Genomic DNA, 27,075 nt, shown 5'->3' with positions numbered 1-27,075 from the left:
TAGCATGCTGCGAAAGTGCGTCCCGTGCCTCGTTCATCTCAGCGGCCGTTCTGGCTGTTGCTTATTACGGCATGCGTGTGTGAGTGTGTGCGCATGCGCGCGTGTGCGTTAACAGGTTGATCGCGGGAGGTTGGTTGTACGAAAGGTAGATATTCCGTCAAAAAGGTTTGGGCACCCCTCATCTACAGGATGAACTGCAGGGGGAGAAAAAAAACTTGTAATCACGAATGAAATGTGTATTTGTCGCCAACTTAGTCATGTTGATAGTAGGCTAATATAGCTCATATAGATACATACAGCATTTGTTGCCTTCATTATAAGGCTTTTTTTTGCAGCCCCAGACATATATATTTTTTTGTTTATTTTGGTCCAATATGGCTCTTTCAATATTTTGGGTTGCCGACCCCTGCACTACGAAAGTGGGATTCGGGAGTGTTTACTCTAACTTTGTTCTGTTGTGTTGTGTTGTTTGTACCCACCTTCAATCATGCAGTCAACATTAAGTACTGTTATAATATTCCATCTAGTCTGCCCTAATGTCTGCCCCTTCTCGATGACCATTATCTGGTAAGGGTTGGAAAGGAGGCTGATAGTGTGCACGTGTGCCTGGTAGCTCCTCAAGGAGGTTTTCTCCATGTTCCTCACAAATATTATGAACTACACAGCAGGTCAGTGCCATCTTCTTGCACAGCTCCAGCTTGCGGTAATTTATTTTTAGGAGGCATCTAAAAGGCTCTTTGCATGTCCCTGGCTGTAAAAAAGGAAATGAACGATTACTTCAATGAAACTACGAAAATTGAAAATAATACATCAAAACTGAAAAGCAAGCGAGAATAAATTCTATACCCCCCTGTACAGAATTTATATTGTGATTTCATCATTTGTGAATACACAACAAAGGAATAGAAAACTACTACTGACATCTGATCGTTCAGTTGGAGCTATGATCAAGAAAATGCTAATGCATTTTTTGGAGGCGGTCATCAACGCCTCTGGAGTTGAACGAAAGAAGAAAAGGCACGGAGACGGCCAAAGACACACCTGTATTTGTTGAAAAAAGGAGAGCTGTGGTTTTATTTTTTTTTTCAACCCAGACTTTATTAATGGTTTTCAATGGTTTTGTTATTTCCTTGCTTTATTTTCTGTTTTAATGCATTATTTTCCATTTCGTAGTTTCATTTAAGTACAGTAATAGTTAATTTACGTTTTTTCAGAGGCGGTCATGAATGCCTCTCGAGTTGAACGACACCCCTCGAGTTGAATAGAAGGAGCGTAGCACCATCTAGTGGAGGCATTGTAGATTACGCCTTATAATGCGATGTGTCCAGTGTATAAAAAAATATATACAAAAGAGCCATTCAGTAGGTGCGCCTCATAATCCAGTGCACTTTTTAGTGCGGAAAATACGGTACATACAAATATAATCAATGCGAAACTACGTTGTCTACCAGATGCTAACAGTAGCATGTTCATTACTAGGAATCGAAATGTGCACAGAGCTCTGATAATTACCCGCCGTTCCCTGTACCTATGACAACGATGGAGAGCCCTTAGTAGCATCATATTTTGTATATGCCACCTCCTGCAGGCTTGCAAAATATAAAGTAGAAGACATGGGACCTTCACGTGAGAAATCGTGGCAAATAACGCAGGCGCTCACATAAACATTGACGTACAATAGCGATGATGATATCGATTGGCTCTTTGCCGGGGGGAAAACGAACACGTAAGCTTCGTAAGCACTTGTTAAGCACCAACAAGCACAGCATAAGTTTTTTTTTTTTTTGCGGAAAAGGGGCAACAGTTACACCTAGGGACAATTGTGTTCAATTAACCTACCCTGCATGTTTTTGGAATGTGAGAGGAAACCAGAGTCCCCACAGAAAACCCATGCAGGAACGGGGAAAACATGCTATGTGTCGGAATCGCACCCATGGCCTCTGCACTGTGATGTGGACATGCTAATCACTCGACCACTATTCCGCCATTGGCCACACATGAAGCAAGAAATAGAAGATTGTGACAAAAAAAATTAAGTGTCTCGAAAACAAGAAGCCAAGTCATGGATGAAGCAGTCCACTTACGAGCATTTTCATGTGTTTTTCTTGAAAAAATGCACAGGTAGTTGTAATTATTACCCCATTTTAGACACTTTTTCAGTCATAAACCACAACTTACAAATCAGGCAAAACAGCTGCAGACAAGCTCTTCAACCACAGTTATTATAATTATTAACTCCTGATCCATCCATCCATCCATCCATCATCTACCGCTTATCCAGGGCCGTATAATTGAGAGCTTCGCCTTTTGGCTCAGCTCCTTCTTCACCACGACAGACCGATACAACGTCCGCATCACAGCAGACGCTGCACCGATCCGCCTGTTGATCTCCCGCTCCCCCTTGCCCCCACTCGTGAACAAGACCCCAAGATACTTGAACTCCTCCACTTGGGGCAAGATCTCCTCCCCGACCCAGAGGGGGCACTCCACCCTTTTCCGACTGAGGACCATGGTTTCAGATTTGGAGGTGCTGATCTTCATCCCAACCGCTTCACACTCGGCTGCGAAACGCTCCAGTGAGAGTTGGAGAGCCCCACTTGAAGGAGCCAACAGCACCACATCATCCGCAAAAAGCAGGGATGCAATACTGAGGCCCCCAAAACGGACCCCCTCAACGCTTCGGCTGCGCCTAGAAATTCTGTCCATAAAGGTTATGAACAGAGTCCGCGACAAAGGGCAGCCTTGGCGGAGTCCTACCCCCACTGGAAACGATTCCGACTTACTGCCGGCAAGGCGAACCAAACTCTGACATCGGTGGTATAGTGACCGAACAGCCCGTATCAGGGGGTTCGGTACGCCATACCCTCGAAGCACCCCCCACAGAACTCCCCGAGGGACACGGTCAAACGCCTTCTCCAAGTCCACAAAACACATGTAGACTGGTTGGGCGAATTCCCACTTACCTTCGAGGACCCTGCTAAGGGTGTAGAGCTGGTCCACTGTTCCACGGCCGGGACGAAAACCACACTGCTCCTCCTCAATCTGAGGCTCGACTTCCTGACGGACCCTCCTCTCCAGCACCCCTGAATAGACCTTACCAGGGAGGCTGAGGAGTGTGATCCCTCTGTAGTTGGAACACACCCTCCGGTCCCCCTTTTTAAAAAGAGGGACTACCACCCCGGTCTGCCAATCCAGAGGCACTCTCCCTGTTGACCACGCGATGTTGCAGAGGCGTGTCAACCAGGACAGCCCCACAACATCCAGAGCCTTGAGGAACTCCGGGCGGATCTCATCCACCCCTGGGGCCTTGCCACCGAGGAGCTTTTTAACCACATCGGTGACTTCAGCCACAGAGATAGGAGAGCCCACCTCAGAGTCCCCAGGCTCTGCTTCCTCTAAGGAAGGCGTGTTGGTGGAGTTGAGGAGGTCTTCGAGGTACTCTGCCCATCGGTTCACAACGTCCCGAGTCGAAGTCAGCAGCGCCCCATCCCCACTGTACACAGTGTTAGTGGTGCACTGCTTCCCCCTCCTGAGACGTCGGATAGTGGACCAGAATTTCCTCGAAGCCGTCCGGAAGTCGGCTTCCATGGCCTCACCGAACTCCTCCCACGCTCGGGTTTTTGCCTCGGCGACCACCGAAGCTGCGTTCCGCTTTGCCTGTCGATACCCGTGAGCTGCCTCTGGGGTCCCACAGGCCATAAAGGCTCGATAGGACTCCTTCTTCAGCTTGACGGCATCCCTTACTGCTGGTGTCCACCAGCGAGTACGGGGGTTGCCGCCACGACAGGCACCAACCACCTTACGGCCACAACTCAGATTGGCCGCCTCAACAATAGAGGCACGGAACATGGTCCACTCGGGCTCAATGTCCCCCGCCTCACCCGGAACATGGGAAAAGCTCTGTCGGAGGTGGGAGTTGAAACTCCTTCTGACAGGGGATTCCGCCAGACGCTCCCAACAAACCCTCACAATACGTTTGGGTCTGCCAGGACGGACCGGCATCTTCCCCCACCATCGGAGCCTACTCACCACCAGGTGGTGATCAGTTGACAGCTCTGCCCCTCTCTTCACCCGAGTGTCCAGAACATGCGGCCGCAAATCCGATGATACAACTACGAAGTAGATCATCGAACTGCGGCCTAGGGTGTCCTGGTGCCAAGTGCACATATGGACACCCTTATGTTTGAACAAGCTGTTCGTTATGGACAATCCGTGACGAGCACAGAAGTCCAATAACAAAACACCACTCGGGTTCTGATCGGGGGGCCGTTCCTCCCAATCACGCCCCTCCAGGTCTCACTGTCATTGCCCACGTGAGCATTGAAGTCCCCCAGCAGAACAAGGGAGTCCCCAGCAGGAGTACTCTCCAGCACACCCTCCAAGGACTCCAAAAAGGGTGGGTATGCTGAGCTGCTGTTTGGTGCATATGCACAAACAACAGTCAGGACCCGTCCACCCACCCGAAGGCGGAGGGAGGCAACCCTCTCGTCTACCGGTGTGAACCCCAATGTACAGGCACTGAGCCGTGGGGCAATGAGTATGCCCACACCTGCTCTGCGCCTTTCACCGTGAGCAACTCCAGAGTGGAAGAGAGTCCAACCCCTCTCGAGAGAACTGGTACCAGAACCCAGGCTGTGTGTGGAGGCAAGTCCGACTATATCCAGTCGGAAATTCTCTGCCTCACACACCAGCTCGGGCTCCTTCCGTGCCAGAGAGGTGACATTCCATGTCCCAAGAACTAGTTTCTGCAGCCGAGGATCGGACCGCCAGGGTCCCCGCCTTTGGCTGCCGCCCAGCTCACATTGCACCCGACCCCTTTGGCCCCTCTCATGGGTGGTGAGCCCATGGGAAGGGGGACCCACGTTGCCTCTTCGGGCTGTGCCCGGCCGGGCCCCATGGGTGTAGGCCCGGCCACCAGGCGCTTGCCAACGAGCCCCACCTCCAGGCCTGGCTCCAGAGGGGGGCCCGGTGACCCGCGTCCGGGCAAGGGAAACTTCGATCCATTTATTCTAATCTTCATCAGGGGTCTTTGAGCCGTGCTTTGTCTGGCCCCTCACCTAGAACCTGTTTGCCATGGGTGACCCTGCCAGGGGCATAAAAGCCCCAGACAACTTAGCTCCTAGGATCATTGGGACACACAAACCCCTCCACCACGGTAAGGTGACGACTCACGGAGGGGCTCCTGATCCTTCAATAGTTAAAAATTAATCAACGTGAACTCACAATTGGCCGTCATGAGTTCTTCTTTAGCTAATGCATTACAAAAATCAGTCAAGGATATTCATAATGAAGAGTTAATCATTAGTTTATATTTTCAAAATATGAATTAATAGTATTGTAGTTATTTTAGTAATTAATAGTAGCTGCAAAATATTAATTCATTGTAAGTTAATATTTGACCATTATGATTTGATGTTTTGCTATTGCATTATAGTGATTAGTCATGGATTTCTTAATCATGAGCCAATCATATGTTAATGTTTGTAAATGATTAATTCATAATTCTTAAGTAGTTGCAAATGATTAATTCATCATGAGTTCATAATTGCTCACCATGACTTCATCTTTAACTAATGCATCACAAATGATTAACGAACAATTGTTGTGTGACCAAAGATTTGCAAATCATAATTTTCTGTTGTATTTACATATTACACACCCGCCCAAATTCATTTGAATGGTCATTTGTAATTCATGATGACATTAAAATGGCTGCCTTACTCTTTTTATTTTGTTTTTTTTCTTTTTGTGGATGTTATGTCCTAATAGTTAAATACACCACACAAATTGTAACAGTGAGCTTACTGTAGTTTGATTCTAATAACTCTGTTGCTCATTAGGTGCCACCCTGGGCTGACGCATCTCATGGAGATGAGATCCCCTATGTGTTTGGCCTTCCAATGATTGGACCAACTGAGCTATTTCCCTGCAATTTTTCGAAGAATGACATTATGCTCAGTGCCGTGATGATGACTTATTGGACAAACTTCGCCAAAACCGGGTACAGTCCCACAAATGCACTGTTGTTGTGCTGCTTGCTTCACTCTACTTGAACCCATGGGAATACTGAATGAAGGCTAATTTCTGGAGCATGATGATGATGATGATGATGATGATGAGCCCTCGCATGGTGGGATGCCTCCACGTGGCGCGAGGGGGAACGCCGGGGGACTCGAGCCCCTGCTGCGGCTGAATACCTACCAGCTGACAGGGAAGGAGGAGGGACCTCATCGGACGGAGAGACACCCGATGCTCGCCCCGTCGGAACGGAGGGAAGTGGGAGTAGCCGCCCCACAACCCTCCTTAAATAAAAGTCAGGCGAGGGCCCTTTTAGGACCCGCACGTGGCGCGACGAGGTGGGAAAAAGGTTCCCCAGGGTGAGAGTTGGGGATGGTGAGAAGGAAGCGCAAGCAAGGCAGGATGGACAAAAGACATGTGGGAGGGTGGGTGAAAGACAGACTGGTGGGGATTCACCCCCATCCAGGCCCTGAAAGTAAGAGGGGAGCAAGGAGCAGAAACAATAAAAGAAGAGAGAGGAATGAAAGAAGGAGACAGGAGGAGAGGAAGGGCGGGACGGGAAGGGGGAAACAGAACTGAAGCTCGGGACAAGAACGGTGAACGAGTGATAGTCACATGGAATGTGAGGAGATTGAGTGTGAGAGAAACATTAAGAAAGCGGTTGAGGAGAGTAGCAGAAAGAGTCAACAAAGAAAACTGGGAAGTGGTGCTGATGACCGAACTAAAGGCAGAAGAAGCCGGGTTGGTGTGGTTGGGTGAGGAGGATGAACAGGTAGCGCTTGTTCATGGGAGGAAAGCAGGAGATGCTGAGGGGAACGGCATTGAGGATGTGGATAGACGAAGGACAACAGAAGTGGCTGGGAGAGAGAGTGGTGGCAGTGGTGCTGGGAGGGCTCAGGTTGGTGTCGGTCTTCCAACCGAGCTGGGAAACGGACGTACGAGAGATGGTGAGTTGCCGACGAGATATGGGGAGTCAGGTGGCGATGGGAGGGAAAGACTGGTAATTGGAGGAGACGTCAATGCAAGTGTGGGAACGAATGTGAAGATACGAGGAGTGTGTGGGGGGCATGGGTTGGGGAGGATGAATGAAGCCGGAAGGGATTTAATAGAATGGTGTCAGGAGCACGATCTGGCATATGTTAACAGCTATAGGAGGTTTAGAAGGAGGGGGACGTGGCGACACATGGCGAGCGGGAAATGGTATGAGTTGGATGGATTTCTGGTGAAAGGGAATGAGAGACACCGCATGGTGAAAAGGATGTGGACTATGAGTGAGTATGAATTGTCAGACCACAGACCGGTGTGTATGAAGGTAAATGGGGAGTGGAAGAGATGGAGGACAGAAGAGAGGACCCAAAGGAGAATGGTACAAGCGAAGTGGGAGGTCTTGAAAGTGGAGGAGAAGAAAAGAGAATATGAGGAGAGGACAAGAGAGAAACTGGAGGAGTTGAACAAGGAAGGACGGGGAAAGGAAAGTGGGTGGACGGAGCTGGCGAACATAATGGTGGAAACAGCAGTGGAGGTATGTGGAAGCGAGAGAAGAGAAATATCCAATCCTTGGACGGTAGGGAGAGAGGAGGAGATATAAGAGATGAAGAAGAGGATAGGGGAAAGGGTAGACAGAAGGAATAAGAAGTTGGAGACACTGAATGTGAGGAGAAGGTTGAGAGTGAGGGGAGGAGGGAGAGGAGTGGGGGAGATGGAAGAAGAACTTACCAGACTAAAAGCGGAAGTGAAGGAAACGCGAAAGGAATTGAAGAAGTTGCTGATGAGGCTGGAAAGAGACTGGTGGGAAGGAGTGATTGAGGACTGCCAGGAAGCATGTTCTAGAGGAAGGATTGGCGACATGTATAAATGTTTGAGGAAGTTAGGAAAAAGGGATAAACCGGCCGCTCGGAGCACGACGGTGACAACAGAGGAGTTCAGGGAGCATTTTGAAAGCGTGTCGAGGGAGAGGTACGGGAAAGAACCGAGAGTGATAAAAGAGGCAGTTCAAGGAGCAGTAGATCTCAGGGACGATAGTAGAGCGAGCGAAGCAAACGAGATCATGAATGAGGTGCCTGAGAGGGAAGAAATCATGGAGGCTATGGGGGAGATACGGGAGTCAGCACCGGGAGAAAATGGGGTGAGAATAGGATATATACGGAGTGCGTGTAAGGAAGTGAGAGAAAGAGTGATTAAGAGAGTGAGGAAGATGTTTGAGCAGAGGGCGGATGGATGCCAGCCAGAGGGCTGCGAGAAGGATGCTCTACATCACCGATCCTCTTTAACATCTACCATCAGGCGGTGATGAGGCAGGCACTAGCGGCGCGGAATCAAGATAACAGGGAGGAAAAAATGGTGGTGTGGAGGTGGATACCAGGAGGATCATTCGCAGGTGAACATGGCTGGGAGAGAGGGAGCTCGGAAACAAAGGAAGTGAGTGTATCGAGCGCCTTGTTTGCGGACGACACTACTATAGTGGGAACGAAAGGAGAGATACACGAGAGTGTAAGGAGAGTGAAAAGTGTAATGGCCCAGTGGGAAGAGAGGAACAATGAGGAGAAGGAGGAAGTGCTGGAATTTGGAACGCTAGAGGGTGAGGAGATTAGAGTGTTAGGAAGCTGGATTGGGACTCAGGCAGATGTGAGAAACAGGATCAAGAGGGCAGGAAAGCTATGGGGGAGTGTGAAAGGGTGGTTGAAAGGGACACGACTATCTAAGAGGTGGCAAGGGAGAGTAGTAGAGGCGTGTGTGGAGAACAGCTTGCTGTATGACTGTCAGGTAAGAACATGGTTGAAGAAGGATGTGGGGAAACTACAGAAGTGGATGGATAGGTGGTACAGGTATGTGTGGAGTGATAGGAACGGAGAACCACTGAGACAAATGCAAGAAAGAGGAGTGAATATGTATGACGTAAGGAAAATGCTGGGAGTAAAATCCATTGAGTGGAAAATCGAGAGGCGAGTGTTGCAGAGAATTGGACATGTGATGCGTATGGGAAATGAAAGACTAACAAAAGCTATGGTATTGGGATGGTGGGAGGAACTGGAAGGAAGAGGGAAGAGGATGGGGCGCAAAAGGAAAACGGTGTTGTACTGGAAGAGAGTGATGAGGAACGCAGGAATGGACTGGACGGAGGTGGAAAGATTGACGAGTGACGGAAGGATGGAAGCGGAGAGTGAGCGAGCGAATGGATCACCTGTATAAATGGGAAAATCAGAAAGGTCACAGATATGAGGCGGGAAGGAACGAAGAAAGACTGGAAAGGAATGTGAGGAGAGTGAATGATGGGTTGGTATGTCGGTATGAGGGGTGCGGAAAAGTGTGCAGGAGTAGAGCTGGTCTAACCATGCACGAGAAACGCATACACCGCAGGAACGAGGAACAGGTGGAGTTTGAGTGCGAGAAGTGTGGAAGGAGGTTTGGGTTGAAAGGTAATAAAATGAGTCACCAAAGGAGTTGCACGGGAGGAGCGTATGAGGAGAATGGAGGAAGGAGACAGTGTGGAGGGTGTGAAAGGTGGGTGACTGTCACGGTGTACCCGAAGCGACAGAATAATCGCTTTGTGTACAACGAAATAACTGAAAGTGGATCCCCGAAATAGCAGACACAGAAAGAGATTTGTCAGAGAACAAAGGGGTCTTTAATACAACACAAAAATACCCGACCGGGAGAATAACAAAAATAAGGACCAGGAATTAAATAAGGAGAACAACAGAAAACGCTTGCGGGAAAATAGCAAGGATAGTCTGTTTGGAAAAACGCTATAAAGTTCACACAAAAGAAAATAACGACGCGCAATAACAGCCACAAGGCTTAGAGGCAACGAATAATCAGTAGACGAAATGGGCGAGAGAATTGGCACGGCGTGGAAGGGAGGGAGAAGGGAGGGAGCCGGCGTGGCGCGTGGAAGGGGGGCAGGGGGGGGCGAAGGGCGAATGGGGAGGGTGGGCGCGGAGGGAGAAGGGTAGCTTGCGGGAGGTGTGGGAAGGAAATGTTGGCGGGGAACCTTGCGAGACACCAACGGGATTCGTGCCGGGTGTGGGACCCGGGAGGGGGGGCAAGTCCCTGACGGGGGCCGATTGCCCAGGATCGGATCGGATCGATAATAAGAAGATATCCTTTATTTATTTGTCCCACAATGGGGAAATTTACAGCCTCCAGCAGCAAGATAATGATGAGGTCTGCGGACCAGCCCTCGCGTGATGCCTCCGAGGGGCGTGAGTGGGGAAACGCCAGGGCTCTTGGGCCCCATTCGTAGCTAAATGCTCCACCTAAAAAGGAGGTGGAGTCTCACCGGAAGGTGAGGCGCCTAGCGCTCACCCCGCCGGAACGGAGGGGACTGGGAGTAGCCGCCCCACAACCCTCCTTAAACAATAATCAGGCAAGGGACCTTCCGGGGCCCACGCTGGGTGTGAACCTTGCGAGGCACCGGGGAGAGTTGTAACAGGTGTGGGACCCATTAGGGGGGGCAAGTCCCTGAAGGGCGCCGATTGCCCAGGAGGAGGAGGAGAAGGTCTGCGGACCAAGCATTATTCGAAGTACCAAGAACTAAGCGGAGGCTCTGAGGGGATCGAGCCTTTTCTGTTGCTGGTCCCTCTCTTTGGAATGACCTCCCACTGAACATTAGGCAAGCCCTATCGCTGCCTATCTTTAAAACTAATCTCACAACTCATTTGTGTTTTATGGGATTTGACACGGCATGACACAGACTTGATCTTAGTTTTACTGCTTTCTACAGTCTTTATTATTAATTTCTTGTTGTATATTTTGTATATGTTTGTTGTATATATGATATTTGCTCCATGTACATCACATTGTGTACAGTGATGGTTGTTTTAAAGTGCTCTATAAATACAGTTGAGTTGATAATGATAATTTTATTTAATCGAACACTTTTAAAGAGTACTCAAAGTCACTTTACAGTTTATAAAATACTGAGATAAAAACTGAAGGAAAACAATATAGAAACAGGAATAAGACATCACAGATTCACATGCAGAGATCTGAGCAGTCGTGCAGGGGTTTTGGGAGTAACTTCTATATAGAAGGTGGGAGCAGAGATGGTGAAGCCTTTTCCCCCTGTGGTTCTATACCTGGTCTGGTGAGGTAATGAGAGGCTACGCGAGGTAGTGTGGTCGTGGAGGCGGTCAGAAAGGTGAGAGGGGCATGATTATGGAGGGCTTTGTGAGTGAGTTGAAGGACTCTGAACTGGATTGGGTAATGGAGATTTAATCTTAAAATAGAGGGCGTAAGGTCAAATTCATCGCACTGCCAAGCCTTGGATTTTAACACCTATGAGTCTCTCTTTGAAGAAGGGGAAACACGAGAGAAGTTTGTTCTGATTGATGCTGAGACATTGATAAAGGTTATTTCTCAGCTCTCACCACAACCTATGTTTTAGATCCCATCTCCACATCGTTTTTAAAATCGGTTCATTACTTTTTTCATGAGGGTTTACTCATTATTCACAGCTCTCTTCAGACAGACGCCATCCTCTCTTACAATTGCTGTGCTCAAACCCCTTCTGTTGAGAAAGATCCATCAGTTCTTACTAATTACAGACAGATATCTAATCTGCAATTTGGGAATAAGATTTTAGAAAAGATTGTTTTTAATCATCCAAATGACTTTTAAACTCTCATGTACAATTTCAATCTGGTTTACGGGCAAAGCACAGTACTAAACAAGAGGAATTGTAAATTACCGAAGGTGCAACATGGATGTGAAGAAACGTTCTGCTCTTGTTTTGCTTGACCTATGTGCAGCTTTTGACACAGTTGACCACACGATGCTGTCAAAACCCATATGTACTATTTAAAACTATATATTCTGTAATCAAACCCCCTCAGCCTACTTGCCCATAATATTCATCCGAAATATCTAGACTTTTTGAACACCAAATTAATTTTTATACAGAAAATATTTACAGTACATCTGAAACAAATGATTATAACAATATATTTGAGAGAAAAATCAGCTTCTGGTTTTTGAAATGTAAATTACCTCATAACTTTTCCTCAGCTGCCGGTTAACCTGGCCGCTCTTTGAGTGACTTTTCTCCAGGTTGTCGCTACGTTTCTCCATTTTCTGTTATCTATTCTATTATTTTCTTCTCTTTTCTTTCTTACAGCTATTTTTTTTCTGCTTCGTGCTACCACTATTTTTATTTTTATTCTTCGCGACAGGGGTTCACTTTGGCCTGGGGAGTCAAGTTCAACGTTCGCTTCAGTGATATCTGGCGTCATCTAGCGTCGTGAATGGTTATGATGTCTAGACCCCGAATATAAGACGACCCCCATTTTTCAGTTTTATTTTAATGCAAAAAACACCGTCTGATATTCGGGCCAATACGGTAAATGACTTCATACATTGTTGTAATATCAGTCATTATTTTCACAGCAGATCAATAATACATGCCTGAGTGTTGTTATTTTGTCTGTTTCAAATGTTACAAACACAAGTCAGTGTTTAAAGGTAGTAACGTTTGCTGGATTGATTTTAGTTAAATAAACCTGTTTACAGCATTTTGCATTGTGTGGTTGCATTAAGAAAGGAGACTTTCAAAAGTTGTGAGTCGGTGGGCAGAGTACTTTGAAGACCTCCTCAACTCCACCAACATGCCTTCCGTTGATGAAGCAGAGTCTGGGGACTCTGAGTTAGGCTCTCCTATCTCTGTGGTTGAAGTCACTGATGTGGTTAAGAAGCTCCTCAGTGGCAGGGCCCCAGGGGTGGATGAGATCTGCCCGGAGTTCCTCAAGGGTCTGGATGTTGTGGGGCTGTTCTGGTTGACATGCCTCTGCAACATTGCGTGGTCATCGGAGAGAGTGCCTCTGGATTGGCAGACTGGGGTGGTGTTTCCCCTGTTTAAAAAGGGGGACCGGAGGGTGTTTTCGTACTGCAGAGGGATCACACTCCTCAGCCCCCCTGGTAAGGTCTATTCAGGGGTGTTGGAGAGGAGGGTCCATCAGGAAGTCGTGTCTCAGATTGAGGAGGAGCAGTGTGGTTTTTGTCCCGGTCGTGGAACAGTGGACTAGCTCTACACCCTTAGCCTGGTCCTCCAGGGTATGTGGGAACTTGCCCAACCAGCCTACATGTTCTTTGTGGACTTGGAGAATGTGTTTGACCGTGTCCCTTGGAGAGTTCTGTGGGGGGTGCTTCGTGGGTGTGTGGTACCAAACCCCCCGATACAGGCTCTTTGGCCCCTATACCACCGATGCCAGAGTTTGGTTCGCATTACTGGCAGTAAGTCTGAATCGTTGGGTAGGACTCCACCGAGGCTGCCCTTTGTCGCGGATTCTGTTCATAACCTTTATGGACAGAATTTCTAGACACAGCCGAGGCGTTGAGTGGTCCATTTTGGTGGCCTCAGTATTGCATCTCTGCTTTTTGCAGATGAGGTGGTACTGTTGGCTCTTTCAAGCAACACTCTCCAACTCTCACTAGAGCGTTTCGCAGCTGAGGGTGAAGCAGTTGGGATGAAAATCAGCAACTCCAAATCTGAAACAACAGTCCTCAGTCAGAAAAGGGTGGAGTGCCCCCTCCGGGTCGTGGAGGAGATCTTGCCCCAAGTGGAGGAGTTTAAATATCTTGGGGTTTTGTTCACGAGTCAGGGTAGGAGGGAGCGAGAGATCGACAGGAGGATCGGTGTAGCGTCTGCTGTGATGCGGACTTTGTATCGGTCTGTTGTGGTAAAGAAGGAGCTGAGCCAAAGGGTGAAGCTCTCAATTTTCTGGTCGATCTACGTTTCAACCCTCATCTATGGTCACGAGCTATGGGTCGTGACCGAAAGAACAAGATCCCGCATACAAGCGGCTGAAATGAGTTTTCTCCGCAGGGTGTCCGGGCTCTCCCTTAGAGATAGGGTGAGAAGCTTGGTCATCTGGGAGGGGCTCAGAGTCGAGCCGCTTCTCCTCCTCATCGAGAGGAGCCAGATAAGGTCGCTCGGGCATCTGATTAGGATGCCTCCTGAATGCCTCCCTGGTGAGGTGTTCGAGGCATGTCCCACCGGTAGGAGGCCCAGGGGACGACCCAGGACACGCCGGAGAGACTATGTCACCCAGCCGGCCTGGGAACACCTTGGGATCCCCCGGGAAGAGCTTGAAGAAGTGGCTGGGGAGATATTGGCTAGAATTCCCTGCTAAAGCTGCTGCTCCTGCGACCCGACTTCGGATAAGCGGTAGAAGATGGATGGATGGATGGATGGATGGATGGACACAATGACTGATTCTATTTGTTTCATGTGTAAACATCAACTGAGTGTACCAGTCAACAGCTAGAAGCAAGCACTTTACATTGTTCACTGTCTGCACTGTCAAGGGTGCATGGCAGTTTGCTCAGCCAATCTACATGGTTTTGAAGATGGTGTTCGACCGAGTCCCCTCGGGGAGTTATGTGGTGGCTGCTTAGGGAATATGGGGTTCCCTACCAAAAAAACAAACAAAACTGAACTGAATATTGAAATTTTGTGATTTTTGTCCTGTCCTTTCTTTTTTAATTTCCTGTTAATAATAGTTTCATTTTGCTTTTTGATAATGTTTTTCAGTGACCCTAATCAGCCTGTACCTCAAGACACCAAATTCATCCACACAAAGCCCAACCGCTTTGAAGAAGTGGCATGGACACGCTACAACCAGAAAGATCAGCTTTACCTCCACATAGGGCTAAAGCCACGTGTCAAAGAGCACTATCGTGCCAACAAGGTATTTTACTTATCTTTCCAGTACAAGTGGATGTTTTAAATGAATGATGTGTAACATAAAACAAAATGTAACATCTGTTTTTCCTTTTCCTTGCGTTGTTATTTACTGTGGCCAAATTTAACACACAACACTCCATGAAAACGAAAAAAATACACACACACACACACACACCCGCGCGCACACACGCATACACACACACACACACACACACACACAGACACACACACACAATGTATATAAACACGCTGATCACACACTGTGCGTAGTGACTCAATCTTTGGGGGATGGAGGAAGGGTTGTCCTCCAGATGAAAGAAAGCAAGGAATTAAAAACAAATTTACAAGACAATAAGGAACATGCTCCGGTTTCCTCCCACATTCCAAAAATATGCATGGCAGGCTGATTGAACACTCTAAATTGTCCCTAGGTGTGAGTGTGAGCGTGTATGGTTGTTCGTCTATGTGTGCCCTGCGATTGGCTGGCAACCGATTCAGGGTGTCCCCCGCCTACTGCCCGGAGACGGCTGGGATGGGCTCCAGCACCCCCCGCGACCCTAGTGAGGATCAAGCGGTACGGAAGATGAATGAATGAATGAATAAGGAACATCTGGATAAGACACTAAGTGGAAGAGAGAGACGATTGGGTAGCACGAGGGATTGGGTAAACATGCACAGGTGGGCTCATTAACCTAATGAGACAGACACAAACAAAAGAATACTAAATCAAACCCAATATCAAAGACAGGTCGGAGAAGGCCAAATGAGAGGTTCTTGTGTCTGGTGGCCATCCTGGAGGGCAGATGTGAGGTTCTTTAACTTCCTAATATTTTAACCTCTTTATGTGCATAGGCACGTCAACAAGGCAATGCTTCCAATGTTATTATCATCCAAAATATTGTGAGTTTTGTTTCAATATTTTAAGAAAACCTTTATTAGTCTCGCAGTGGAGAAATTCCCAATTCACAGCAGCAAGGTTATGAAAGGAAGAAGTAGAACAACAAAATATAGGAGCTGCTGGAAAGGCAGCCACTCTCGCGGCGCCATTTTGAAGTCAAAATAACTAAAATAACACAACACAACACATAGGAAACAGACAGTCATGCAATCTTCAACACTTTTCTGCATACACTTTGTTGTCTGAAGCAGTTCTAGATGAAAGAGGAGAGGATCAAAGTGTCCTTTCACCAGTGGATCAGAGACGTCATGCTGAAAATGAAAGCAAACACGAAAATGTAGCGTCCATTGACGAAAACAGATTAGTTCACTTCTCCTGTCCCACGTAATCCGCTTCAAACTCCAAGCCGCGACTCCCAGTTCCAAATCCGCATCGGCGCTCCGCGCTAACGCTCCTTTCTTCTCATCGTCGGGTCCTCAAGACTTACATCCATCCAGCCGCAGACCGTTCAACAGCACCGATCTCTCCGCTGAACACAGCGGGGCTGTGAAAAATGCTGCCCATTACCGGCGCAAGACACAAGCGCCCCGGGACTGTCCAGCAACGACAGTCAAATGGCGCCGACATTCCACTCAGTCAAAAACAGTGCTGGTATACCCATGCTGCCAAGAAGGCGCAACCACCGAGCACACTCTCCTCCTTGATGAATGTCGTGGCCAAAAAATGCTGAAAAAGTCCACATCAGGTCCCCACGACGTAACAACAAACACAAAGTGACAAAACAAACACAAAAACAACAAAAAAAGCAAGGCTCATGAGAACACTTGCTGACAGCTGCCTACTCGGGCGCCATCTTCAAGTCAAGTCAAGTCAACAGTATTTATAGAGCACTTTCAAACAGCCATTGCTGCATACAAAGTGCTGTACATGGAGCGATTTAACATACACAATAAACAGTAAGACGAATCGGTAATAAAGGCGGTAGAAAGCACCAAGCAGTAAAATCAAGAACAAATCTAAGTCATGCTGAGTCGAACGCCAAAGAATATAAGTGAGTTTGGAGGAGGGCTTTAAAGATGGGCAGCGAGGAGGCTTGCCGAATGTTCAGTGGGAGGTCACTCCAGAGAGAGGGACCAGCAACAGAAAAGGCTCAATCCCCTTGAGCCTCAGTTTAGTTCTTGGTACTTCTAACAAAGACTAGTCCACAGACCTGAGGCGCCGGGCAGGTGTGTAGGGGCGGATGAGCTCAGAGAGGTAAGGTGGCGCGAGATTATTCAGAGACTTGAAAACAAAGAGGAGGATCTTGAAAATAACTCTAAAATGAATGGGGAGCCAGTGAAGGGATGCCAGAATAGGAGTTATATGCTCCCTCTTACGAGTACCAGTCAAGAGGCGAGCAGCGGCATTCTAGACCAGCTGAAGGCGCTGAATGGAGGACTGGCTGACTCCAAAGTACAAAAAGTAAAAAAGTACAGGGCACTGCAGTAATCGAGCCGGGATGTGACAAAGGCAGGAATTACTGTCTCAAAGTGTTCATGTGAGAGGAGAGGTTTTATTTTGGCCAGCTGTCTAAGGTGAAAGAAGCTGGATTTAACAAAGTATTTTTTCAGACTGGTATTATGTTTTTATACATGTGACAATGAGTCAATCGGTTGGTGCGGGTGTTTTCCTGTGAAGAACAGTTTTGGTTAGTTGTTGGTGCTGTTTTCTTATGAACAGACTTCTGAGAATAGGTTCCCCACAGCCAACCAGAATGCAGAACACAATGACTGTTCATACGCTATATGTTGTAAAAGGAAATAAATAAATACATTTAAAAAATGGAAGTGTGGTTAAAATAACATGACACTGAGAAATTTTCAGTACCCATCCCTAGTCAAAGACAAGCTCATCTTTTATTTTGCACAAATTAAAAAGAAGAGAGAATATCTGTTTTGTCATGTTGCATTGGGCAGTTAGATGTCACCTTACCATCCTCTAGTATAGTGGGGACACTATACTCCGATTCTCTGCTCCTTTTGGTGCCACATTAAAAAAAAAATTAAAAAGAGAATTCAGTTAATACTAAGGTCTTCTTTTTTTGTCTTGCTTGGATTTTATTATTTAAAAAAAAACTTGTTCCCTCACTTGCAACAACCGTTTTGTTTCAGTGACAGTTAACCCTTAGGAAAAAAAAAAGACAAAACCAGCGTCACAGTCCACATCCAAAAATAAATTACAATAAAAGAAAATATCAAGTTCATTCCTGATTTGTTGCGACGTATGACACACATGCTCCACACCAGCTTTACATAATTTGAGGTTTAACAACAAACTAACAAACTCCCTTTGGCCTGTTGACACAAAATCTGCTTTCTGCATTCCATGGTTGTTCACCCCACGGGAGAATTTGTATGTACTAGAGCACCTTATTTGCAGAGATGAACCGTTTGGGGTTGTCACGTTGTGCCCGAGGCGATGAAAGATCGCCTCGTGCACAACAAAATAACGAGGTGGATCCCCAGGTAAAGCAGACACGAAAAGATTTTGTATGAACACAAAAAGTCAAATAACGAACAGAAAGAGCCCAACAGGGAAACAGTAACAAAAAACGCTGGTCAAATAAGGACCAGGGAAGAAATTAGGAAACAACCGAAAGCGCTCGCAGAAAAAAACAAAAGGCGAGGAAGGTCTGATTAGACTATATACTAAATATACAATTTTGGGACTAGAGAGAACGCAAGATAAACGGCCACAAGGCTAGAAGGCAACGAGAAAACTACTATAGAGGTTTTAGCGCGAGAGAACAATGGCATGGCGTGGAATTCCCCGGCAGTGAGTGGACTGCCCGAGCCTCTTAATAAAGGCAGATAATCAACCCGAAATGACGAACAGGTGTGCAGTTGGGGGAGGGAAAAGCCCGCCCCTGCTGGAAGACACGGGACGTGACACGGGTAATGGTTGGCCTGTATAAGATTGTACTATTGTCTTTGAATGTCAAGATCGTAAATGTGTGTTGCCTTTTTTGTGTTTGTTGTTGTTATTCATTCATTCATTCATCTTCCGAGCCGCTTGTTCCTCACTAGGGTCGCGGGGGGTGCTGGAGCCTATCCCAGCTGTCTTCGGGCAGTAGGCGGGGGACACCCTGAATCGGTTGCCAGTCAATTGCAGGGCACACAGAAACGAACAACCATGCGCACTCACACTCACACCTAGGGACAATTTAGTGTGTTCAATCAGCCTGCCACGCATGTTTTTGGAAAGTGGGAGGAAACCGGAGCACCCGGAGAAAACCCACGCGGGCCCGGGGAGAACATGCAAACTCCACACAGGGAGGTCTGAGCTGGAATCGAATCCGGTACCACTGCACTGTGAAGCCGACGTGCTAACCACTGGACTACCGGGCCGCCCTGTTGTTGTTATCCTTTTTCTATATACTTGTTAAGAAATACATATTTTCTACTCTATATGGAGGTGTGTGGAAAAAAAGACGAGCATTACTGCTCATAACATTTACAGGGCACTGCTGTTAAACCCTGGGTTTTTGCACACTCCAAATTATTCAACTGTCAAAAGAAAGAAGAATTAAAGACAAATGTTTGTGGACTAAATGCATTGTTTTAACAGTGAGCAACAAAGCAAGCATAAGAATAAGAAACCCTTTATTCGTCTCACAATGGAAAAATTCCCAATTTACAGCAGCAAAGTTATGAAAGGAAAAAAAGTAGAAGAACAAAAAGTAAAGGAGCTGCTGTTAAGGCATATCAGTTGTTTATAGTAAAGCAACCTGCGAGATCAATAAAAGGATGGATGGAAGAGAGAGAGAGAGAGAGAGAGAGAGAAATACTTAAGGGCCGTTCACACGGCACACATTTGCTCCGGTGCTGCACCGAGATATTTTGTTGCGGGATATTTTGCACCGCAGCAAATTGTGTGGAGCGTTCACACGTACAAAGCCGCTGAGCGGGGCAGCCCCGGTACAGTGTCGGGGCTGCCCCACTTGCGTTCACACGGCAGTTTCTGCAGCAGAGCAAAACGACAGAAGACAAACGAGCTGTTGTGTTGGTTCTGTTTAAAACGTACTGTATATACACAACTCAAGCGACTACAGGACCGGCACGTCCTTGTCCTTCTCGGTCTCCGTGCCTTCTGCTCGAGAGTGACCGCCCAAGAAAACGTAAATGAACGATGACTTTAATGACACTCAGAAAAGCAAACACTAATGCGCCAAACAGAAAATGAGGGGGGAAATCACAAAATAAATTCTATGGGGGCCGGGGGGTTGTGAACAAACAACAAAGGAACAAACAACTCCGGGACAGTCCAGTCTCCTACAAAAGGAAAGATGTTACTAGCCAAGTCTTGTGTCGTTATGAATCAACACACATTACGCAAGTCCGACAGAGCACGAAAGCAACGCATTCTCGCCATACGTACTCTTCACAAGCATTTGCTCTGGAGCTAATTTAACCCAGTTGCGTTCATATGTGCAAATTTACACCGGTGCTGCTTCGCAAACGAGCATTTGCTGCGGAGCAAATATTTGACCCACTCCCTGAGGTGGGTCAAATTTGCTCCGGTATAAGCTCTTTTCCGGGGCTACGCCGGAGCTAATTTGCACGTGTGAACGCTCTACTGGGGCACCCCCGGTGCAGCACCGGACCAAATCTTGCCGTGTGAACAGCCCTAGAGGGACAAAGCGAGATAGACATGGGCTGGTGGATAGACGGACAGGTGGACAGACAAACAGAGACAGAAGAGAGAGAGAGAGAGAGAGAGAGAGGCAGAGAGAGAGTGTGTAGGTAGGTGGTGAGATAGATTCATATCCTTTGTTCTCTGTTTGCCTCAGGTTAATTTGTGGTTGGAGCTGGTTCCTCATTTGCACAGCCTCAATGATGTCACTCAGCTGATTGCCACCACCACCAAGGTAGGATTTTTTTTTAATTGTGTGTTGCTTATTTAATGCCAATTCTCAATTCAAAATGATCCAAACAGCCAAAGAAAACATGCCATTTACAAATAATAACTAACTGAGAACAAAACCCCAACTAAGTAAGCTATGCAAAAAAATCTAAGGTATGCACAAAGCACTAACTGTGGAATCCAAAAGCAGCAGAGGGCGGCAACAAAACAAGATTATGACTGTAAGAATCTTTTCATGCAAGAAACCTCAAAGTCAGCCAAGACTCAGTATTTGGTGGCCAACTGGCATGAATCCATCAATTTTCAACACTGCTTATCCTGAACAGGGTCACAGAAAGTTATTGAAGCCTATTCCAGCTGACTTCAGGTGGAAGGCAGATTACACCCTTAAATGGTGAGGCAGTCAGTCTCAGGGCACATGTAGGGACAAACAACCATTAACATCCGCATCCACACCGTCACTGAGTGGGAACCGATCTAACGCTGCCCGCTCACAAGTCAGGCAAATGTACCACCGGGACAGGAATGGGTGACAGCTGCAGGCCGCTTGCCGCTGGAACAGCGAGAGGTGATGGCTTTGGGATCAGGCCTCTGGTCCTGCAGCTGATTGGTTGACACCAGGGATCCAGATGACAAGAACAGGTGGGAAAAAACAAACAAACATAATCTTCACAAAAACAGAATCATGACAAGTATGTTTGCAACCTTTCCATTTAAGTTTCTGGTGGTGAGGACAAAAATGTGGAAGCTGAAAAGGGAAGAGTGTCGCATGAGTTTAAGGAAGGAGTTGAGACAAGCACTGGGCGGTCAGGAGGTGCTTACAGACAACTGGACAAACACAGCTAATGTGATCAGGGAGACAGGTAGGAAAGTACTTGGTGTATCATCTGGAAGGAAAGTAGATAAGGAGACTTGGTGGTGGAATGAGGAGGTGCAGGAGTGCATAGAGAGAAAGAAGAACTGGGACACTGAGTTCCTCTGAAGAGAGTAGATAGGAGTACAGGGAGATGCAGCGCACGGTGAAAGTAGAGGTGGTGAAGGCCAAACAAGAGGCCTACGATGTATTCTAGGTTGGACAGTAAGGAGGGAGAGACTAATCTATACTGGTAGGCAAGACCGAGATGGTAAGGACATGTAGCAGGTTAGGGTAATTAAGGATAGAGATGGAAATGTATTGACAGGTGCCAATATTGTGATGGGAAGATGGAAAGAGTACTTTGAAGAATTGATGAATGAGGAAAATGAGAAAGAACAAAGAGTTGACGAGGTGAATGTTCTGGACCAGGAAGTAGCGAAGATGAGCAAGGATGAAGTGAGGAGAGTACTGAAGAGGATGAAGAGTGGAAAGGCACTCGTGCCTGATGATTTACCAATGGAGGTATGGAAGTGTCCAGGAGAGGTGGCAGTGGCCAGTATGGTCAGAAGATACCTGAGGAATGGAGAAGTGTGCCGGTGCACCTTTTTAAGAACAAGGGACATGTGCAGTTGTAGTAACTAAAGAGTCAAGTCAAGTCAACAATATTTATAGAGCACTTTCAAACAGCCATCGCTGCATACAAAGTGCTGTACATGGAGCAATTTAACATGCACAATAAACAGTAAGACAAATCGGTAATAAAGGCGTTACAAAGCACCAAACAGTAAAACCAAGAACACATCTAAGTCATGCTGAGTCGAATGCCAAAGAATACAAGTGAGTCTTGAGGACGGCTTTGAAGATGGGCAGCGAGGAGGCTTGCCGAATGTTCAGTGATAAAGAGGAATAAAGTTGATGAGCCATACAGTTAAACTTTGGGAAAGAGTAGTTGAAGCGAGACTAAGAGTAGAAGTGATCATTTGTGAGCAGCAGTATGGTTTTATGCCAAAAAAGAGTGCGACGGCTGCAGTAAAGTATTTGCTTTAAGGGTGTTGATAGAGAAGCACAGAGAAGGCCAGAGGGAACTGCATTGTCGTTGTAGATCTGCAGAAAGCGTATGACAGGGTGCCCAGAGAATAACTGTGGTATTGTATGAGGAATTCTGGGGTGACAGAGAAGTACGTTAGAGTGGTGCAGGACATGTATGATGGCTGTAAGACAGCAGTGAGGTGTGCTGTCGGTGTGACGGAGGAATTCAAGGTGGAGGTGGGACTTCACCAGGGGCCCCTTCTTATTCGCTATGGTGATGGACTGTAGGGATGGCAGGTAGAGGAGAAACTGGAGAGGTGGAGGTTTGCCCTGGAAAGGAGAGAAATGAAGGCCAGTCGCAGCAAGCTGGAGTACATGTGTGTGAATGAGAGGTACCCAAGTACAAGAGTGAGGTTACAGGGAGAAGAGATAAAGAAGGTGCAGGATTTAAGTACTTAGGGTCAACTGTCCAGAGCAATGGAGAATGTGGAAAAGAGGTGAAGAAGCGGGTACAGGCAGGCTGGAACGGCTGGAGAAAAGCGTCAGGTGTGACGTGCGAGAGAAGAGTTTCATCTAAGATAAAAGGAAAGGTGTATAAAACTCTGGTGAGACCAGCCATGCTGTTTGGACTGGAGCCATTGTCATTGAAGAAAAGACAGGGCAGGGCTGGAGGTTGCAGAGATGAAGATGTTGAGGTTCTCTTGGGAGTGACCAGGTTTTATAGAATCAGGAATGAATACATCAGAGGGACAACTCATGTCAGAGGTTGGGGAGATAAAGTCAGGCAGGCCAGACTGAGATGGTTTGGACATGTCCAGAGGAGATAGAGTGAATATTTTGGGAGAAGGATGCGGAGTCTTGAACTGCCAGGCAGGAGGCCAAGAGGAATACAAAACAGGAGGTTTATGGATGTAGTGAAATAGGACATGAAGGTAACTGATGCGAGAGAAGAGGACGCACAAAACAGGGTTAGATGGCGGCAACTGATTTGCTGTGGTGACCCCTGAGGGGAAAAGCTGAAAGGAAAAGAAGACAAGTTCAATATTATGAATATCATCCCATAAGATTGTAGGATTTGGTGCCAAAGATTTGGCATTGTTTTGTAGCTTTCTGCTTGGCTCTCGACGAAGGCGGACGCTTTTTTGCACTGCTCCTCCTGCCCTCAACACTTGCTGCCGGATACGCCCTGGATCCATGGAGAAAGTGGAGACCGGTGTGCCTGGCAGTACTGTCTGTGGAGGATGTGGAAGACATCTACATTATTGGCCTTTTGATAACAGGTATGCTGCTGTTTGGTGTTGGCAGCTTTCTGTTCTATCGCAAAATTTAACCGACGGGAGCGACTCTATTGGAAGTGAAGAAGCTGCCGGTCACACTCTGGATGGCTTGGCGCGAATGTCCAACACTCAGACTGAAGCGGTGACTGAGCTCAACCACAATATTGTTGCGGTTTTGGAGCGACTCCGCTGCGGAAAGAAATTTCAGATCCGACTGATCGGCGCCAGTGAGGAGATACAGACCAAGGACTCAAGGCTGTCTGGAATTGTGGGCGGCCGTCCCTCCAAAACAAACAAATGGATCAATACATGAGCGAAGCACAGAAGGGAATTGGTAGAGATACCAGAGGAGCCAAACATCAGCTCCTGGTTGACAGAGCAGTCGCACAAGACTGCAGGTCCCGACGTACCAACCTGTGCACAGCCTGGATTGATTACAAGAAAGCCTATGACTCGATGCCACATACATGGATCACTGAATGCTTGGAGTTGTCTAAGGTGAACAGGATGCTAAGAGCCTTTGTTGCGAACTCGATGAGGATGTGGAAAACCACACTTGAAGCCAATGGCAAGCCACTTACCCAAGTGTCCATAAATGTGGCATATACCAAGGTGCTGCACTCTCCCCACTGCTGTTCTGCATAGGACTGAACCCCCTAAGCCAAGTAATCACCAAGACAGCCTATGGATACCGCCTCAGAAATGGAGCTACAATCAGTCACCTCCTCTACATGGATGACATAAAGCTGTATGCTAAGAGTGAAAGGGACATAGACTCCCTGATCCACACGACCAGGATCTACAGCAGCGACATCGGGATGTCTTTCGGGCTCGAGAAATGTAGTCGGATGGTGACTAAGAGAGGAAAGGTAGTCCGCACTGAAGGGCTCTCACTCCCTGAAGGAACAATAGCAGACATTGAGGACAGCTACAAGTACCTCGGTATACCACAAGCCAATGGCAACCTTGAACTGGCAACAAGGAAAGTGGCTATGGCCAAATACCTCCAGCGAGTGAGGCAAGTCCCAAGAAGCCAGCTCAATGGCAAGAATAAGACCCGGGCAATAAACAGCTATTCCCTGCCAGTGATCAGATACCCTGCAGGAATAATAAGGTGGCCAAAGGAAGAGATTCAGACCACAGACGTTAGGACCCGAAAGCTCCTAACCATGCATGGAGGGTTCCATCCCAAATCCAGCACCCTGAGACTGTACGCAAGCCGAAAGGAAGGAGGCCGGGGACGAGTGAGTGTGAGAGCCACTGTCCAGGATGAAACATCCAAGCTCCATGAATACATCAAGGAGAAGGCTCCACCGGATGACGTACTCAGAGAATGTCTCAGACAATGGGGAACAGTAGTTGAGGCGCTGGAAGAGGGACCATCATGGGAGGACAAGCCCCTACACGGGATGTACCACCGGACCGTAACTGAAGTGGCCGATCTCAAGAAGTCCTATCAGTGGCTAGAGAGGGCTGGCCATAAGGACAGCACAGAGGCACTCATTCTGGCTGCTCAGGAGCAGGCCCTGAGCACCAGAGCCATTGAGGCCCAGATATACCACACCAGACAAGACCCAAGGTGTAGGTTGTGCAAAGAGGCACCTGAAACGATCCAACACATAACTACAGGGTGTAATATGCTGGCAGGGAAAGCCTACATGTAACGCCATAACCAGGTGGCTGGCATAGTCTACCGAAACATCTGTGCGGAGTATGGACTGGAAACCCCAAGGTCAAAATGGGAAACACCTCCGAAGGTGGTGGAGAATGACAGAGCGAAGATCCTGTGGGACTTCCAGATCCAGACTGACAAGATGGTAATGGCGAACCAACCAGATATCATGATCATAGATAAAGGGCAGAGGAAAGCCGTTGTAGTGGATGCCGCGGTCCCAAATGATGGAAACATCAGAAAGAACGAATACGAGAAACTCGAGAAATAAGGGCTCAGAGAGGAGCTGGAGAGAGCCTGGAAGGTAAAGGTGACAGTCGTGCCTGTGGTGGTCGGAGCACTCGGGGCAGTGACCCCCAAACTGGATGAGTGGTTGCAACAGATCCCGGGAACAACATCGGACATCTCAGTCCAGAAATGTGCAGTGCTGGGAACAGCAAGGATACTGCGCAGAACCGTCAAGCTTCCTGGCCTCTGGTAGAGGACCCGAGCTGAATGAGGGACGGACACCACTCGAGGGGGGGTGAGACGAGGATTTAAAAAATATATATATAACTATTTTAAAAGTCTGCGCCCCTACTCTATACTCCACGCAGGAGTCGAAAAACAAATGTTGCTATGGTGGCGGCCTCTACAACATGGCGAGGCTGAGGGCCAAGACCAAGATCGCAAAGTCCTGATCAGAGACATGCTGTTTGCGGACGATGCTGCTGTCACTGCCCACAAGAAAGAACATATTCAGCATCTCATGGATCGTTTCTCGAGGGCGTGCAGCGACTTTCAGCTTACCATCAGTCTCAAGAAGACCAACATCTTGAGTCAGGACAAGGAGAGCCAACCCACCATCTCCATTAACAACTACCAGCTGGATGTGGTCAAGGAGTTTATTTACTTTGGCTCCACGGTGACAGACTCTCTTGACTTGGACCCTGAACTGAAGAGAAGGATCGGCCGAGCCACCACAACTCTTGCCCGGCTCACCAAACGCGTGTGGGAGAACAGCAAGTTGACGACCAACACCAGGATGGCAGTCTGCATGGACTGTATTCTCAGCACCCTACTGTAAGGCAGCGAGTCCTGGACCCTGTATTCACGCCAAGAAAAGAGGCTCAACACCTTCCACATGCGAAACCTCAGGCGAATCCTTGGTATCAAGTGGTCCGACTTCATCACCAATAAATTCCTTGTGTGTTCTACATACTTGGGCAATAAATATGATTCTGATTCTGATTCTGAGTCTGACAAAGACGTCTTGGAACCTGCCAACATCCCCAGCATGTACACCCTCCTCCGTCAGCATCGCCTTCGGTGGCTCGGCCACGTCCGCAGGATGGAGGACAGTAGGATCCCCAAAGATCTGCTCTATGGAGAACTCGCAGTTGGAAAGAGAACACAGGGCCGCCCACAGCTTCGTTTCAAAGACGTTTACAAGAGGGACTTGAAGGCTGTTGAGTTAGATGTGAAGGGATGGGAGTCACTGACTGAGAACCGCCTCAACTGGAAATACGAACTGGCACGTGGTCTGTGGTGAGGGGAGGAGAAGATGAGAGCATCGGCAGAAGACAAGAGAGCCAGGAGAAAGAACAGCCAGGACAAACAAGCGCCCCCCTCCGACTGTGTGTTCAGGTGCATACACTGCAACAGGGACTGTCACTCGGCCTCTTTAGTAATACCAGATGGTGCTCCCAGTCAGGCACAAACAGATAATCACACTGTGATTGAAATGCCAATGAATCATGATGA

General features: G+C 47.7%; 1 protein-coding gene across 4 annotated transcripts in view; it reads left to right on the top strand.

The window, feature by feature from the left end:
• nlgn1 (neuroligin 1) overlaps positions 1-27,075 on the top strand; it is a 139,112-nt gene that overhangs the window by 102,100 nt on the left and 9,937 nt on the right. For all 4 annotated transcript variants that reach the window (XM_052073381.1, XM_052073382.1, XM_052073384.1 and 1 more), the window contains 3 exons: positions 5,841-6,001; positions 14,546-14,702; positions 20,425-20,502. In XM_052073381.1, coding sequence (XP_051929341.1) covers positions 5,841-6,001; positions 14,546-14,702; positions 20,425-20,502 — 396 coding nt within the window. The remainder of the gene's footprint in view (positions 1-5,840; positions 6,002-14,545; positions 14,703-20,424; positions 20,503-27,075) is intronic.

The sequence above is a fragment of the Hippocampus zosterae genome, chromosome 8, assembly GCF_025434085.1.
Source record: "Hippocampus zosterae strain Florida chromosome 8, ASM2543408v3, whole genome shotgun sequence".
NCBI lineage: Eukaryota > Metazoa > Chordata > Actinopteri > Syngnathiformes > Syngnathidae > Hippocampus > Hippocampus zosterae.
The sequence above is the reverse complement of the archived record's forward strand: the minus strand, read 5'-3'. Positions and strand labels throughout refer to the sequence as shown.